This window comes from Delphinapterus leucas, chromosome 10 (assembly GCF_059928025.1).
Source record: "Delphinapterus leucas isolate spDelLeu-1000000601 "Yukka" chromosome 10, BTC_Dleu_Yukka2, whole genome shotgun sequence".
NCBI lineage: Eukaryota > Metazoa > Chordata > Mammalia > Artiodactyla > Monodontidae > Delphinapterus > Delphinapterus leucas.
Window position 1 is genome coordinate 58,500,567 of NC_143138.1, and position 12,419 is coordinate 58,512,985.

At 41.6% G+C, this 12,419-nt stretch overlaps 1 protein-coding gene across 3 annotated transcripts in view; it reads right to left on the bottom strand.

Annotated features, from left to right (window-relative positions):
• Positions 1-2,718: 2,718 nt before the first annotated feature.
• ABHD5 (abhydrolase domain containing 5, lysophosphatidic acid acyltransferase) overlaps positions 2,719-12,419 on the bottom strand; it is a 44,899-nt gene continuing 35,198 nt past the window's right edge. For 2 of the 3 annotated variants that reach the window (XM_022553730.3, XM_022553731.2), the window contains exons 4-7: positions 10,876-11,030; positions 8,043-8,154; positions 3,650-3,836; positions 2,719-3,071 (exon numbers count right to left, since the gene is read on the bottom strand). In XM_022553730.3, coding sequence (XP_022409438.2) covers positions 2,982-3,071; positions 3,650-3,836; positions 8,043-8,154; positions 10,876-11,030 — 544 coding nt within the window. In that variant the 3' untranslated portion in view covers positions 2,719-2,981. Of the gene's footprint in view, positions 3,072-3,649; positions 3,837-6,963; positions 7,017-8,042; positions 8,155-10,875; positions 11,031-12,419 lie in introns of those variants that run through there. The other variant, XM_022553732.3, reaches the window with a different exon arrangement.

The window sequence follows — 12,419 nt, forward strand, 5'->3', positions numbered from 1 at the left end:
TTTGCAATTTATTTTCTATGAACTGTCCATATCTTATTTATTTATTTGGTTGTACTGGGTCTTAGTTGCGACAGGTGGGCTCCCTCGTTGCGGCCTGCTGGCTACTTAATTGTGGCATGTGAACTCTCAGTTGCAGCATTCATGTGGGATCTAGTTCCCTGACCAGGGATCGAACCCGGGCCCCCTGCATTGGGAGCGTGGAGTCTTACCCACTGCGTCAGCAGGGAAGTCCCTGTCTGTATCTTTTTGCCCGTTCTTTCTGGTTCTTTTCAAAGTTTAGAAATTCTTCACATATTAGGGCTATACTATATTAGCCCTTTGTGATAAATGTTGCAAATATTTTTGCCAGTTTATTATTTACTTTTTAACTTTGCTTTTTTTGGCTATCCAAATCTCTTTCTTTCAGTTAGATATAAACTCCTCCTTTTATTGCTTCTGGATATTCAGTCATAGGAATGTTTTCCCCACTCTCAGATCATAAAGGAATTCACCTATGTCTTCTTCCAGTTATTTAGAAGGTTTCATTTTTACAGTTGGGTCTCTAATCCATTTGGATTTTATCCTTCTGTACAGTGTGAGAAATGGATTCAATTTTACTGTCTTCCAGGTGTTTAACTACATTTGTCTCCACACCGTTTTTTAAGTCTTTTTCTCCACCAGTAAGATGATTCCTTTATCATATACTAAATTCCTGGACTTTTTCTCAATTTTTTTATAGTATGTTATAGTATCTAGTAGTGTTATCCCTCCTTCCTTTATTTTCTGTAAAATAAAGTACATTCTACATAATGTACTGTTGTGGCCTCTCCCGTTGCGGAGCACAGGCTCCGGACGCGCAGGCTCAGCAGCCATGGCTCACGGGCCCAGCCACTCCGTGGCATGTGGGATCTTCCTGGACCGGGGCATGAACCCGTGTCCCCTGCATCGGCAGGCGGACCCTCAACCACTGCGCCACCAGGGAAGCCCAGATTTTTTTTTTTTAAAGAAAACATTTAGGACCCACTCTATTTTCAGGAATTCAAGGATTGGGACTTTCTGTGTTAGCTCAATCTTCACAAAATTACATATACAATAGCCCAAGGTAAAATTCACCTTTTAAAAAGAATTATGGCAATATTTTTCAAAGAAACCAAAATTAGTTGTTAGGAAAATAAGTTCCACTTGACACCTGGGTACATCTTTTCCCTGAATCACTTGGCACATCTATGGCTAGAAGCCCCATCTACTAAGTGAACCTAGTAACTTCCCTCTAAGGTCTGAGACCACGTTTCCTGTGCAGAAACCCTCCTGTACGACTAAAAACTGTCATTCACCCAGCAAAGGAAAATTAAGAGAGACTGGAGAGTGTGTCAAATAAAAACACCAAAAATGACCCAAATTATCTGCACCACTTATAGGTTTGAATCTGGCCATCCAAGATACAAACTAAAAAAGTAAAGACTACTTTTATTCTCAAGGTAGAGAAATCTGACTTGGCTCTCCTGTTACCTTCTGGACTAACCTAGTCCATCCCACAACTGAGACAAATTGCTCACTGGGAAGCTACTTGTCATGCTTCAGTGAAATGTGCCTATTTTGGGGGCAGGGGAGATATTGTTGAAAACAGAACATTCGTCTTCCTCACAGTTAATCAACGGTGATACAACCTTACATTTCCTAACAACTAAAGATTTCCTAATTAATCATTTTTTAAATGCAACAATCAAAACTATGAAGTCATTATTTGCTCTAGTTCACTGTTTTTATTTACATAACCACCTTTCTCCTAGACAAGCAACATTAAGCAAAACATAAGGCAAAGATGACTTGCTGGTGACCATCCTATTCAACTTTCTTTTGTGGAGGGTCTTCTCAGTAGTAGCCAGTTACCACATGGAGCTTTTTCACAGTTTCAGAGAAACTTTCCTTGTATTAAAAACAGCAAGAAAGTGCTACACTTTATGGTAGTTACTGTCAAATAGTTCAATCAACCTTACAGCATTTTTGTAATAAAGTATATAAGTTATTTAATCAACACAAAACTCTTAAAAAAACAAAAGAAAAAACCCCCCAAGTACTAGCTAACTTCTGGTGCCATGAGATATAATAGCACCACCGATTTTTATATTTTAGTGGTAAAAATGTAATCCAGTTTTAGCATCCATCTACAAGAATTAGATGAAAATATATGATTTGGCTTACTGGAAGGTAACAGTCTTAATGACCCCTCAGTGAGGAAATCTGTTCCTTCTGCTGCATGCAGGCTCAAAGAAAAGAATAACAGTATTAATGGGGGAAAATAGGATAGACTTTTAGTTAAGGCTTTTCCGTACTTGAAATACTTAAGGATGGATCACATTTAAAACGGTGAACATGGCTTTGCAGCCTTAAATAGAGAACAAAGGAAAATCAGAAAAATCAATGCTAGAAATCAACTCCCATCTTTTTAACCAAAACCCTGTCTCAACACTCCATTTCAAAAATGAAGTGAAGCATTCTAAGAAAGTGACAAATTTTTACATAAAAACACACCGAATTTTGTTTAACTCTATCAGTTATTAGACACGGTATATATAAGCAAGGAAAATAAGGTGCACCTTTACATTATATAAAATAATGAACCCAGAAATCACTTTTTAAAATTGGCAGTACAGACTGCAATATAAAAAATGCTTGATATAGCAAAGTTAGATAGAAATAAAAATTTCAGTTGAAAAATTACAATATTTCAGTACAGCAGAGGGACAAATAACCTTTTATTAAAGCTACCAGATTTGGAGACTCTTGTACATGTTGATTTTGGAGAAAGGAAAGTCATTCTTCTAGAAGGCACTACCTGGTTTAAATGTGCTAGCAGCTTCATAAAGAAAACATGGGGAAAGTACAGTCAAGAAGACTGCCTGGTTCTCATGCGAGATTCCTTACTCTCTGCATCGCAGACTGCAAATTATTGCTGAGGAACTGTATTACCCATGTGCATTTCCACGGCATCTGCAGTGTGCTCAGTCCACAGTGTCACAGATCTCCTTCACTTTCTGGTTAAAGTCTTCTGGTTGATCTGCATACACATAATGCCCTGCTCCGAGAATGGCCTAGGAAAGGAAAAGCAGTCAGGTGGTCAGTGAGTAAAAGCAGTTAATAAAACACAATGACACACACAAAGACACTTAGCAATGAAAGTGAGAACAGCTATATATAAAACATAAAAGAAAAAGCAACACTGATCTGTAGAAACTATTATATACTTCATTAAATAAAGGATCTGAGAATAAAGAGAAAATCCAGTGAACCTTACTAAAATTTTCAACATTCTAAATTGACCTCTAACAATAGGGCCAACAGAAACACTGAACAAAGTAACCATGTGCTGCCTCGGGAGGTGGTCGCAGTGCTATTGGACCCGTCTGTCCCTCTTTCAGTCTCTCCCACTGCGGAGATGCTGTGGCTCTAGGACAGACAAGGGCCTAAGAATGGGGATTCGCTGTCTGGACATGAAGATTTGTATGGGTCAAACCCTGCCCCCGTCACAAGTGACAGCAGGTCTCTGACCAAAGCTGCAGGTAGAGCTTAGATGTGAAAGCACAGGGATGACCTGAAATCTCACTGAAAGCAAAGATAATAGAACAGACTTCGCCTACAACTATAAGCCAAAAATAAACCACACACTTACTATAGTCTTCACATATGAATGTGGTCGTAATGACTGGATGCTGGTGCCAGAATTGCCATCTATGCAGGATCGGGCGCCATAGATCACCGAAACTGGAATGTCAGGGTGCATTTTACCAATTCGCTGCAGCATTGGTCTTTTTGCCCATCCATAAGGGACAGTCATATTTCTGAACGCAGTCTCACCACTGCGTTCAGAGGGAGAAAGGGAGAAAATCATATGTATGATTCTGGGGGATACGTATGTATCACACTCCCACCTCTACCAAAACAGACCCATATTTAGCTTCTCCTCCTTTTAAGAAAAACCGCAGCTTACATAGAAAATAATTTACTAGGAAATGTAAGGAACAAACCCCACAGAAGTTATATGCTTTTGTTAGATAAACAAGGATGCTTTAAACTCTAAAAAAACTCAAAAAAATGATCATCTTCCGAATCAAAACATGCAACCCTAAGTCCCTATCATAAAACCATCAAATTTCCTGTGGGGATAGCTGAAATATGTTTTTTCACTCTAACTTATTTACAAGGCAGCTTTTCCACATGTTCATCGCACCAGCATTTTACCTACAATGGCAAAACCAATACCAAGATAAGAACACATTCAGCTTAAGTATTCTTTGTGTATTGTTTATATTTAAAATTTTCTGCCTGTTATGATGTTTGTCATCTTTAAAAACCTTTCCGGCTGGGGAGAGACGGCCTCCTGGAGCTAGCCAATTCGTAGAGACAGCAAAGGACTCAACTGGGACTGCCTTTATATGCAAACTAACCAATCCAGAGCTGCACCTCTTCTGTCTGGCTTGCACATCCCCGGAGGCAATGTTCCTCTGCCTTAATCAGCCCAGGGCCAGGTGCCAGACAACTAGAAACCACCCCTATATCTTAGTGCCCACTGAAATTATTCAACTAGCAAATCCTACACTGCCTGCCCTGCGCTGCCTTGCCTCTCCTGCAGAACCCAGTAAAGGCTCCTGCCTGGACTCTCCCTCACTCCTGTCTTCTGCCACCTGACCAAAATCTGGTGCGTCCCCCCGACCCTTCAAAGCATTCAGTGACCCCCTCTCTAGGACCTGTGAGTATACTAAACTTTGTTTTCTTGAGCCTGTCCTATGTCTTCTCTCATGGCCACAGCTGGCTGACCGTCACATAAAATACAGAACGTTTGGCAAACTCCTAGGACAGATCCATTCTGCCATCATTTCTCTTCTTTCCTTGTACTAGGTGTGCTTCTGAACGGCCGTTTATGAATTCAAGTTCCACCACAAGAAAGGCAACAAACTAGGATTACACAGGCACACGTAATCATGAAATGTGAGTAGGTGAAGAACAAACCACTAAGACCATGCAGGAAAACAGATGATGTCCCTGGAACAGGCCACTAAAAATTGTTGAAACAAGTCAATGAAGTGTGTAGACCTAAACCATCAGACCCAACTGCCTGGTGAGTCACAAAACATCAAACCCTTGGGGGACCCCCAAACCTCTCCAGCCTCCCTCACCTTTGGCAGAGAACCTCTAACCTACTTTATTAAAAAGACTGAGGCTACAGCTATACCTCAAGTGCTCTCAAGGCCTCAATTTTTTTAATAAAGTAGGTGTACATATTCTCTGACAGAAGTGAGAGAGGAACAACAACAAAAAAAAAAGTGAAGGAGGCTGTCTCTGCATCTCACCTGTCAGCCTTTCGCCCAAGTTTCAGTCTTAGAAAGGATGAGGTACCACTTTTATATTTTAAAGTATGGTCTATGGCTAGAATCATCTGAAGCATTTGTTAAAGATGCAGCCCAGAACTGCTGAATTAGAGACAGAGTTCAGGTACCACTTTCTTTTTTTTTTTTTAATTCAATGGTCTTCACTACAATTATTATTTTTTTTACATCTTTATTGGAGTATAATTGCTTTACAATGTTGTGTTAATTTCTGCTGTACAACAAAGTGAATCAGCTATATGCATACATATATCCCCATATCCCCTCCTTCTTGTGTCTCCCTCCCACCCTCCCTATCCCACCTCTCTTAGGTGGTCACAAAGCACCGAGCTGATCTCCCTGTGCTATGCAGCTGCTTCCCACCAGCTATCTATTTTACACTGGGTAGTGTATATAAATCAACGCTACTCTCTCACTTCGTCCCAGCTTACCCCTCCCCCTCCCCGTGTCCTCAAGTCCATTCTCTATATCTTTGTCTTTATTCCTGTCCTGTCCCTAGGTTCATCAGAACCATTTTTTTTAGATTCCATATATATGTGTTAGCATATAGTATTTGTTTTTCTCTTTCTGACTTACTTCACTCTGTATGACAGACTCTAGGTCCATCCACCTCACTACAAATAACTCAATTTCGTTTCTTTTTATGGCTGAGTAATATTCCACTGTATATATGTGCCACATCTTCTTTATACATTCATCTGTCGATGGATACTTAGGTTGCTTCCATGTCTTGGCTATTATAAATAGTGCTGCAGTGAACATTGTGGTACATGTCTCTTTTTGAATTATGGTTTTCTCAGGGTATATGTCCAGTAGTGAGATTGCTGGGTCATATGGTAGTTCTATTTTTGGTTTTTTAAGGAACCTCCATACTGTTCTCCAAAGTGGCTGTATCCATTTACATTCCCACCAACAGTGCAAGAGTGTTCCCTTTTCTCCACACCCTCTCCAGCATTTACTGTTTCTAGATTTTTTGATGATGGCCATTCTGACTGGTGTGAGATGATATCTCATTGTAGTTTTGATTTGCATTTCTCTAATGATTAGTGATGTTGAGCATCCTTTCATGTGTTTGTGGGCAACCTGTATGTCTTCTTTGGAGAAATGTCTATTTAGGTCTTCTGCCCAGTTTTGGATTGGGTTGTTTGTTTTTTTAATATTGAGCTACATGAGCTCTTTCTATATTTTGGAGATTAATCCTTTGTCCATTGATTCGTTCGCAAATATTTTCTCCCATTCTGAGGGTTGCCTTTTCATCTTGTTTATGGCTTCCTTTGCTGAGGCACCACATTTTTGACAAACTCCTCTAATAATTCTGGTACAGAACCCAGCAAAAGAACTGGAGCTCTCATCATCATACTCCATTCTTGATCCTCTCCCTAATGACTGTAGGCTCTGTCTTCCAGGATCCTTCCAGCTCGTCAAGACTTTCAGGCTCTGTTTTCCCTACCGGTGCCTTGTACACAACATCCACAAGTAATTTAAAAAAAAAAGAAAAAGAAATACCTTTGCTTGGCCCTCTTGCTCCCTCTACTATGCTCTCTCTCACAATCACTGTCAAAATTCACGCAGACTCCCCTTCCCCTCGACCCTCACTTACTCCTCACCGCTGCAGCAGTGTTTCTCATGCTGACACACAGACTTGAAGAAGTGCTGAGTAAAAGAAGGGTGCAATCAGCAAATGAACTTGAAAATGCTGCCTAGTATCTCCCACGCACCTGGGAGATTCAAAACCCTTCGGCTTGGGCTTTCCTGGTGGCACAGTGGTTAAGAATCCGCCTGCCAATGCAGGGGACATGGGTTTAGCCCTGGTCTGGGAAGATCCCACATGCCGTGGAGCAACTAAGCCCGTGTGCCACAACTACTGAACCTGCGCTCTAGAGCCCACAAGCTACAGCTACTGAAGCCCGTGAGCCTAGAGCCCGTGCTCCACAACAAGAGAGGCTGCCGCAATGAGAGGCCCACGCACCACAACGAGGAGTAGCCCCCGCTTGCAACTAGAGAAAGCCCACATGCAGCAATGAAGACCCAACACAACTGAAAATAAAAAACAAACAAACAACAACAAAAAAAAACCTCTGGCTTAAAAAACGGTTCTAAGAAGATCCATGGTACAGAAAACCATTCTTGTTTAACCCAGAACTCCTTTTTTGTAGAACATTCACACTCATTTGGGAATGCTGCTTTATTTGAAATTCTTCTTTCTCTCTCAACTCTGACCACCTTAACAAGATGCCCAAGACCAAGACTTCCCTCAACTATCCACAGGCACCTTAGGGGAAGAAAGTATGTCTGGCTTTTGTTTTTGTTTTTCAGTACGCGGGCCTCTCACTGTTGTGGCCTCTCCCGTTGCGGAGCACAGGCTCCGGACACGCAGGCTCCGTGGCATGTGGGATCTTCCCCGACCGGGGCACGAACCCGTGTTCCCTGCATCGGCAGGCAGATTCTCAACCACTGTGCCCTGTCTGGCTTTTTAATCTCTCATCAGAATCCAGTACAATGTTTTACATAGTAGGTGCTCCATGAATAGATGAGTAAATTAAGAAGTGTTAGTCATTTAACTACTTGTCCTTTTAAATTTAGTCATTTACATACTGATAAAAATCTCCTGTACTATTCATATATTTTCAAAAAACAGAAGTCTAAAACACGAACACAGTAAGTTTAGATACACCTTACCTCGGAGTCTGGACATTACAGTGGTAAATGTATTCTGTCACAGTATCATCTGCGAACACTGACGAATACTTCCGTTTGAAATCAGGCCTTAAACGCTGTACGAGACTTAAACCTATTTAACAGAAAACAAACATTTTAAATTATATGTATGTTTTAAATTATAATTTAATTTATATACAGATATAGAAGAGTTTAGTGTTTGCTTCTATAATGAGCACTACATGCTACATTACACATGTATTCAAATATGTATTTTAAGTGGAAAAAAGCACAGATCCTAGAAACTGCTCTCCTCAAGTTCCCTAAGGAAAGATGAAAATAAGAATAAAAGTCTGTCATATGTTGACTTACTAATATGCTTTAGGAGCTCAAAAACAGTTGCCTAAGACTTGTTTTTATAGGAAAATAAATTGTATTAAACAAGGGAGGTGAATAGGACAGCTCATACATAAAATTAACTTAATTTGTATTTCTTCCACAATTACAACACATTAGCATCTATATGAAGTGAATTGGTATATAAATATTTCTTGGGAAAATTAATTCAGAGTTTCTGCTTGGGACACTAGCAGAACTCCCTGCTAAGTCCATCCACAGTGGCTCTCACGGTCCCACCCCTGAGGTGAGAGGCAGGGTCAAGGCCCCCAAAGCAAAGAGGATGAAGAGCAGGAACTTTTGTCTGGTTACTGCTTTCCCTCGGGGACCCAGGGACTGGCCGGTTTCCCTCTCTGCTATCACTGCCCAATACTCTAGCAAGATCTTACTTCTTCACTGGCCCTGCCTTCCCATCTCTGAAGGAATTACACAGCTCCACCAAGAATTCTCATGATGCAGTGGACATTCTGCATCACCCTCACCACCATGTGCAAACAACAATGGGAGGCAGAGGACATGGCTTTAAAGGGCCCCTCCTAGGCTTCCTCCCTCCCCCATCATTATCTCCTAACTTCTTTTTATGCTTTACTTTTCCCATAATTGCTACCTGTGTAACTGTGATCAAGCAAAATCCACTTACATGTCAGGACTATAAAGCTCTTAAGCAGCTCATCAAAGGAGGACCAGGCACCTAAGAAGGCGTGGCTCTATTGGGGGGGGGCGGTGAAAAGAGGCTACCTACACGAGTACTGAGGGCATGTAGTGTGGTCACCAATTCAGTCCCTGTGCCCTCTTCTCATTGCTGCAGTCCCGCTGCTCTCCCAAAGGGATGGCACTCAGGCAAGGGCGGGGGCAGGCCTGGACAGGGGGCAGCAGAATCTACGGTCACCTATGCAGCAGGTATTGCCTCACCCTCACCCACCCGCCACACCGCTATTCTTTTCTTGCTGAGAGAACCTGACTTTTGTGTATCATTTAGGCAGCAACGTTCCCAGGAAAGCAGGCCCTGGGAACAAATGATGATTGATCAGTCATAGAAATTGCTTCTTCTTTGCTAATGGAAGAACTAGGGGTGGGCAGAGACATAAGGAGAAGTCTGCTGGGGCTCCCAGGGAAGACGTCCTTCCCTGACAAAGAGCATCATGCTTTCCTTTCTTCTTGTTCAGAGAGCCTGTGAGATCATGCTTCCTGTCTTAGCAACCACTGAACAACTGTGAGGTAAAAGGTCAAGAGAATCACATACACAGACCCAAACCCTAACATCAAGGAGCTAGCTTTGGGAACAAATGCTAAAACCACCTGCTTCCAGACTGCTTGTTAAGGAAATAATAAAAGGCCTTCTGGTTTAAACCGCTGAGGTCTTCAGTCCCTTTCAGCCAAAAGCCCTCTTAACTGACACAAGCTGTAAGAGGGGAAGGCAGAGGTCCAGACCATCACCATCTGTGACAACGAGGGAAGGAAATTCCCTTGGCTGTGAGGCTGAGACAGAAGAGCTGAGGGCCAAATAACTTAAATCAGAGACTAAACTCAAAATATGACCAGAAACACAAATCAGGAGTCCCCCAAATCTTTGTGAGAAAGGATGACTTTTATCTTCTTAACACTCTGACATTACAGGGCAAGAAAGGAATCTGAGTAATGATACCTGTTATCCCACGTTTATCGGTCAGGTCAGGCTTTGTGACCTGTCAGCTGGACATCACTAACTGGCCAAAGGCTCCTCAACAGGTCACTGGGGCTAGCAGATAAACTCCCATGCCTGGGGCTAGCAGGTAAACTTCCCCAAGACACTACTTGCTTGGCTTTTTTCAGAATGTTCAAGGTCACCTAACCTCATCCTTAGCATTTCCCACCTCTTCTGCTTGCTAATTATCTGTAATGTTTACAATATAAAGACCCTTTTTAAAAAAAATAAATTTATTTTATTTTTGGCTGCGTTGGGTCTTCACTGCTGCGCATGGGCTTTTCTCTAGTTGCAGTGAGCAGGGGCTACTCTTCGTTGTGGTGTGCGGGCTTCTCACTGTGGTGGCTTCTCTTGTTGCGGAGCACGGGCTCTAGGCGCACAGGCTTCAGTAGTTGTGGCACGCAGGTCCAGCAGTTGTAGCTCATGGGCTCTGGGGCGCAGCCTCCGTAGTTGTGGAGCACAGGCTCAGTTGCTGTGGCATGTGGGATCTTTCTGGACCAGGGCTCGAACCTGTGTGCCCTGCATTGGCAGGCATATTCTTAACCACTGCGCCACCAGGGAAGCCCTGAAGACTCCTTTTTAAAGAGAGGAGCCTGGTTTCATTCACCTTTATGCATGGACTGGTACTTTTTAAAGGAGGAGGAGAAAAAGTAAGGTTCAGTTTTTTTGTTTGTTTTTAAGATTTTAACTAACAATGGTGATCAGCAAATACTCCTCTATTGCTATGTGTAAACATTTTGCTTTCCTAGGATACAGATACAAGCAAGCACTCACCAAAGGGTCCTGCAATCCTGAGGCTGGCTAAAGGGTTAAAGGGAGTCAATGCTGCTCCCAAGGCTCTGATCCAAATTGGAATTGGTCTCTCTTCATCAGCAAGGTGTGGTCGCTCAGGAAAACCCCAAGGCTCCACTAAAATGAGATGACTAACCCTGCATGGGAAAGAACAGACTTCAGGTCATTTGGCAAATTCACCCTAGGACTATAAAGAAATTACACGATTTATAAAGTAAAAATAGAATGAACTTCCTTCGAAAACCTTGCATTAAAGAAAAAACTAATGACTGAACAGGTTACATCATGCTCTTATTATGCATAAATTGATGAGATTTGGTAGGATTTGAGAGTTGTTATGGTATAAAGAGGGCTTCATTTTTAATCTTTCTAAATGTGGAAAGTAACGGATGTGGGAAAGGGTATATGATAACTGTGGTTATTCTTGAGAAACAAGAAAAGAAAGCATTTGTTGTTGTTTAAGCTACACTCTGGCAGATGATATAGATCACTGACCATTCAGAAAAATCCAATGGTTCCACGCATCTCATGGTTGACACTGCAGAAATGACTGGAGATTAATATTACACTCATAAAATGGCTTCGGACACCAACAATAGTTATCTCCTATGAACCAAATCATTCTAAAAATTTATGAGGCATTAGCACTTTAGGTGGATTCAAAAGGACTTTGAATGAACGTTTGACAAACATGAAGATAATGTAACAATATGGGCTGAAATTATACCCTTAGTTTGGGATTTCAGTTTGGTGAACAGGAACACACTTACCCTATACATAACATCATGATATACTGGCATTAGATTCTGTCCCTAATCCTTTCCTAACTTTCTTCTTTACTTCAAAGAGACAGAAAAGCTTCATTCCAAACTCATATAAAAATTGTTTCATGTCACTAATAGTTTTAATTTTTCCATCTTAGGAAGCATCCTTCTGAGGAGGGAAAACCAGAACCATGTCCTTGTGATTGTATCACGGTATAACACATCATAAAGATCTTCAACAAAACATAAATGTCCTGACACAAAACGATATTCAACTGTAGCCAAAACAGTCAACAAATGGCAGCAAAAATCTCCCAAGGGTGAACCGACACTGATTCTGTGTCGGTCATAATCGAAATAGAAAGGTAAAAGAAACAGAACATGGGAACAGACAGCTATTATTTTCCCAATATAAGAAGTTTTAATATTTTTGTCAGTACAGATAAGGATGAGTTAGTAATGAGTCCTTTGCTCTGACTGCATTTTCTCAAACAGAAAGCTTCAGAGCACAGACCTAGAGCATAGAGCTCCAAGGACCCTTGGAGAATACTCAGCCCAATCTTTCATCTCATCAGATGAGAAGAAAGCTGAGATGTACTATGTGACTCACTCCAGAACCTAAAGCTAGTCAATGCAGAACTAGGGCTATGATCCTTATTTCCCAACCCCAGTGTACTAACAGATGCCAACAAGCCATTGGGCAGAAGGCTCTCTTTCCTAAGAATAGGCCAAGCAACATAAGCTAAACAGATTAGTAAAGGT